This window comes from Hydra vulgaris, chromosome 08, assembly GCF_038396675.1.
Source record: "Hydra vulgaris chromosome 08, alternate assembly HydraT2T_AEP".
Classification (NCBI taxonomy): Eukaryota; Metazoa; Cnidaria; class Hydrozoa; order Anthoathecata; family Hydridae; genus Hydra; species Hydra vulgaris.
In genome coordinates, this window is record NC_088927.1 from 67,127,501 (window position 1) to 67,133,718 (window position 6,218).

General features: G+C 28.7%; 1 protein-coding gene across 1 annotated transcript in view; it reads left to right on the forward strand.

Moving 5' to 3' along the window:
• The window catches only part of LOC136084424 (uncharacterized), a 2,577-nt gene extending 29 nt beyond the window's left edge, over positions 1 to 2,548 (forward strand). The window contains exons 1-2 of the mRNA XM_065804416.1: positions 1 to 488; positions 914 to 2,548. The exon at positions 1 to 488 is cut by the window's left edge and continues 29 nt beyond it. Coding sequence (XP_065660488.1) covers positions 145 to 488; positions 914 to 1,322 — 753 coding nt within the window. The 5' untranslated portion in view covers positions 1 to 144 and the 3' untranslated portion in view covers positions 1,323 to 2,548. The remainder of the gene's footprint in view (positions 489 to 913) is intronic.
• The last annotated feature ends 3,670 nt before the right edge of the window (positions 2,549 to 6,218 follow it).

The following is a 6,218-nucleotide window of genomic DNA, read 5'->3' on the forward strand; positions in this document are numbered from 1 at the left end:
ACTTTAAACAGATGTTACCTGTATTTAAACTCAACATAGAGTCGCTTTCTGTAAAGTTTATAGCTTTGTTTTCATAAAATATTTTATAGCAAAGAGTGCATTTAGAAGATTATAAAGGTGTTTTTTCTTTGTTGTTGATTAAATATGAAAAGATTAGAACTTATAAACATAATTCAAGAAGTTGGTATTAATCATGCGAATTTGCAAGCCGTTTTAGAAACTGAAGCAAGAAATAAATTGCTAACCAATGAAGAACTGTCTGATGTAGAACTCTCAGAGAAAATTAGACTTTTTATTTATAAATTTAGAGTTAAATATGCAAAGCATAATCGTAATTTTAAAAGATTAAATAAACAAGAAATGCCCTGGTTAGAGGGTGAGTTGTTTCAAAATCAAAATACTAAACTTAATTCAACTTCGAAAATTGGACGACCAGAAAAAGAATGGATAGAGTGTTCATTAAGAACAAAAAGGAGGAAAGTTTCAAGGTAGTTTCTAATTTAGAATTATTATTTTTGTTTTTAAAAGCCACTGATTAAAAACATGAGTTTTAATATATATATATATATATATATATATATATATATATATATATATATATATATATATATATATATATATATATATATATATATATATATATATATATATATATATATAAAATATGAAAAAAAAAAATATATATATATATATATATAAAACAGGGCAGGTGAGAAACCTTGTGTCTGGAGCAGTTGTGGTGGAGCAGGAAAACTCTTATATAAAATAAGAGGTTAGAGGAGCTCTTAAACCTTAAATAGTAATCTTCCTAGTGATGATGCCACAATAAAAATACTCAATCCTGTTCTATTTTTTTACATTATCATAATGGAAATAGTTTATCAAATAATGATGTTATTTACATTTATTTTAGTTTGGCTAAAACTCATACAACTGAAGAATTAGCAGAAGCTGCTGTTGTACGTGCAAAATCAAGCCCTGGAAAATCTGATTTGGGAGAGAATATTAAAATGTTTTCTAAAGATCTATCAGGCCAAACTTACCAATCTGATAACTATCAGCCAACTATGATGTCTGCAGATCAAGCTTTATCACTTAAAATTCAATGTGATTTGAGTGATTTACAATACCAGATTATTCGAAACTCATCTCTGATGCAAAATGCTGACATTTATCCCCCATTAAAAGCAATTCTAAAATCAAAAGCAGATTGTTATCCAGAGGGTTTGCATATTACAGAAACGTCTGCAAAGTGTAGTTTGCAGAACATGGTTAACCATACCTTGCTTCGAATTTTGAAACTTAATTCTGAGCAGCTTTAAAGTTTAGATCAAACAGTTACACATGGAGTATTTAATTTGAAATGTGGCATGGATGGTGCATCTTCACAAAGTATTTATAATCAAAGGTTTGATGATACTGATCTTACTACTGGAGCGCAGAATGAACAGTCAGTATTTCAAACTGCAATAGTTCCTTTGAAATTAAAAATTGGGGGTTTAAACATCTGGAATAATCCTAAACCATCCAGCCCTCATTTTTGTAGATCTCTTGAACTACAATACCTAAAGGAAACAAATGAACTCATTGCAGCAGAAGAAATAAATCTTAGAAAACAAATCGAAAATCTGCAAGACTATATTTTAGATCTAGATCTTCTCAATAATAAAAAGCACTGTTCCGTAAAAATTAAAATTGTTGTTGACTTGACTATGTTGGATGGCAAGTCAGTAAATGCTATCATGTTTTTGAATTCATCACAATCGTGCAATGTTTGTTTTGCAAAACCGAGTGAGATGAACAATCTAGTAAAAGTCAGAATGTTTACTCCAAATAAAAAATCTCTTACTATGGGACTATCTACTTTACATTGTTGGATTAGACTTTTTGAGTATGTGCTACACTTAGGATATAAAATGAAAATTAAAAAATATCAGGTAAGATCAAAAGAACATAAGCTTTCTGTTATTGAGCAAAAAAATGAAATTCAGAAGCGGTTTAGAAGCGAGCTCAGCCTTGTTGTCGATATGCCAAAGCATGGCTATGGTTCCTCAAACACAGGTAACACAGCCAGAAGAGCATTTGACAATGCAGATACTTTTGCAGACATTACAGGAGTTGATGTTAAAATAATTGTTAGATTGAGAAATATAATGAAAGCTGTGTGCAGTGGATACCACCTTGATTTGGAGGCCTTCAAAAAATATTGTTTAACTACTTCTGAAATAATAATTGAAAAATATAACTGGTACATAATGCCACCTACAGTACACAAGCTATTAGAGCATGGTTATCAAATTTCTGATTGCTTTGAACTCCCAGTAGGTATATATTCAGAAGAGGCACAGGAAGCACAAAATAAATACATTCGAAATACAAGACTAAACCATACATGTAAAATTTCGAGAAAAAATGCAATGGAAAACCAATATCATTATCTGCTGTTACGTAGTGATCCAATAGTATCATCATTCATCTTCAAAATAACTAAATCTATTGGTCCTGTTAACTTAGATTCTGAAGTTTTAAACCTTTTGCTTGATGAACAATAAATATTTTTTAAATAATAATTTGTACTATATTACTAAATGTTACAAATATTGGTTTATACATATATATATATATATATATATATATATATATATATATATATATATATATATATATATAAACTTTAAAAGATCTCAAGTTATAAAAATGCTGAAATGAGGTCTTGCATTTGTTGTTCTCAACCCCCCCCCCCGGGCCTATTCTAATGTCTTTTCTGAAACAATTGATATAAAACTAATATGGAGCAAATTCGAGCAGCTAAAAAATTATTTGTTTTATACCCAATACATTCATAATAATGTGGTAAAAATTTAGGAGGGGTGAAAAGTGGACATTTTAAGCTTTATCACTTTTGTGACCGTGAAAACACATATTTTAAAAATTTCACTCCTTTTTTCAAAAACCCAAAATCGAAAGCTAAATAATTGAGTTACTACTTCTTTTTTGATTAAAACAATATTAACAATAATATAAGAAAATGAAATTTAAAAAAGGTTGACAAATGTTGTATAACAATATAAAAATTCTCTTATTTAAAAAAAAATACAAAAATTCGTGAATTATTCTGGGAATTTTTATTTTATTTTTTAAGCGCGTTAGATCACTCCTAAAACTTATAAAGGGCGTATTGAAAATTCTGCAAAATATTTTTTTCAGCAATTGGGTATACATACTTTCTGAATTGTAAAAAATATAAATATATTGGGATACTTTTGAAAAGCGACTTTTGGCCACATTTTTATGATTTGGATTCATAGTGCGCCGTTTACCATCCATCTTTTACAGCTATGGTAGTCACTATGTCTTATAATGCATTTAACAAATACTCTTGCAAGCGCATCACAAAGGAAAAGCATTAATAGTTACCCGCAGATTTGTATAGTTACCCGCAGATTTGTAATAGTTACCCGCAGATTTCTATACTTATATTAGCAACTCTTTTATTTCAATAATAAAATCAACTGTTACTCATCTTAACCTGTTTACTTTTACCATACCAAATTAAAAAAGTTACATTTTTTTCCCTTTTCTGTTAACTGTAATTAATATCGGCCGAATCGAAGTCTTTTTATTGTTGTATATAAGTGCACCATCAATCATCAGTACTTACAATTATATCAAGTTTTTTGAAGTTTAAGGATCAAAACTTTGTCATCAGAATCATTATAACTTGATTCAAATTTATTTATAAAAACTCCAGGTTCAATTTCAGGGAAAGTGAATAAGGACATCAACATATAACTGTAAACATGTTCAGAAACATTAAAAATCGTTTGAAAGTTTAAACATAGATGTTCACAGTTCCCTCCTTTGGCAATATTGCACTATTCAACAAAATATTTTATTCTTTTTTCAGTATATCTTTTTACTTTCATAAATTTTCATATATATTTTTGTTTTGTTCACGTTTTGGTAAATAAAACTTTTTATATCGTTTTCAAGAAAAAGCTATGTTTATTTATCTAAAAAAAGTAACTCTTCTCATTTTCTTTTTTCTTCGAATATATTGACTCCTTTTTATTGGAAAAAATTCTTTACGCGATATGTTCAATAACGGTAACTAAAGTATTTAATCTAATATACTTAATATAACTAAAGTATTTAATTTAATATACTTAATATAACTAAAAATAATAAAAAGTTGAATATTTATAGTTGAAATAATAAACTATATTGTCAAAAATGTTGTCAAATTCGTTTAAACTAAGGGATTGCGGTAGTGAGAAAAATCGGTATTAAATTCTGGTCGGTATTAAATAACCAGCCACTACCGTAATTATGATATTGAAATTGAAAGTAAGTTTTCTTATTATCAACACTTTCAAAAGTTCGGTATTGGACGGTATCTTTTGAAAATGTTTGGTAGTGTAAACTTAAATTATTGCCATTATCAAAAGAACCAAACACCTCTTTTGGTTAGCCCGCCTACAGGACAAAGTATACTATCTTAAATGATTGTTCATATTTTTACACTCCACCCTTTTGAAATTTTTCAAAAAAATTAACATTTTTAAATTGGTTTTTATTTCCCCAGATATAAAACATGCATCAAGACTTGATTAAAATTACACTGGTTTTTTTTTTTTTTAATATTTTATTAATAAAAATAAATATAGTTCAAACTCAAGTCTCCAACACTTGTGAGATATACAAACAATGAACTTTAAAAAGTTCATATAGTACTATAAAACTCGTTTGACTATTTCTTTTTTGAAGAATTATAACCAATACTTAAAACAAACAATTAAAAGAACTTGCTATTTACAGCATTTAAACCCATTGCCTTTACAAATGCTCCACTTAATCGGCAAAATATCAGTGCCATACATCAATATACGATTTTAATGAGAGAAAAAAAATGATTTGAGCCCCAATTTATTAAAGAATCAGAAAAAGTATTTTCAAATGGTGTTTTTATTTCAACCAGAAAATTTTAATGAAAGTACAAATCAAAGTCTTCATCATTGTTCTGCTTGTCTTCTTTAACTGACCACTTCTTAATAACAGCTTTTGAAATGTTTTGTTTAATGTAAACAAGTTTTTCAATTGTGTCTCATTTTGACGTTCTCAGATGACGTTGATGATGCTGGAATACACAAAATTTTTCTGGCTATTCCTGCTTAAAGAGAATAAATCTTCCACCAATTTAAAATGTCAATATTTTTTGGTAGAAAGCTTTCAGTTTCAAATGTAATGTTTTAGACGTGCAAAAGTAAGGTAATTCCTGGCTGTTGTGGCTCATCATCCCTTGAAGGAGTGCCTCAGCTGGGGAAAGGTTTTGTTGTTCTTGAGGTATGTATGCTGCTGGAAAATGTTGCAACTCTTGGGCTTGATCTTCTACTAAAGTACATCTTTTCAACCTTAAAATAGTAAGACTCTCGCTTCCAAATCTTAGTAGTAAGTGATCTTTAAACTTAGGGTCAAAGAAATGAGCTAATGCATTGTTGCTCAAACCTGAGGCACACACTGTAAACTGTCAAATATTGTTCGCAACTAGAGCAAAAGTCTAGTCACTATTTGGAACACATCAGGCCGTCAAATCCTAAGGGAAAATGCACAAAAGACTATTTTAGAGTAAGTAATAAGCAAGTAATTATCAAAAAGGACAAAAGTCCAGTTAGAAGCTTACAATTTAGTGGTAGGCATGGGCAGGACTGATTTTCGTCTGTTTTTAACAATTTGGTTCTTTTTTTTTTTTTTTTTTTTTTTTTTTTTTAATCTGAACCCCAGAAGAATCCGGTTACTTTAAGGAACACATGCAGCTGTTAAAATGTGAGTGAGAAGGAAGCTATAAATTTCTTGGAGTTAGTGTTAGTTAGACAATGATCAGATAAGTAAGACAGGCGCCCAGTATAGAAGCATTCAGTGAAGAGGGGGAAATTCTAGTCACTCATATTTATATCGCTATATAAAATGTATATCATTTTAGCGCAGATTTTCAATGTATATATAGTTTATATCTAAATTTTGTTTATACCGTTTTATTGAAAATCAATACTTTGTTAAGAAATTATAATTTGTTTATATTTATTTATTTTATGGTAGTAAAACTCTCTCAATTTATATTAAATTATAATGTATATCCTTCAGGGAAAACATTTGTTAATATTTAGTTTATAATTAATTGTAATTTATACCGTATAAATGAAGCTATTCGATTTACGGTC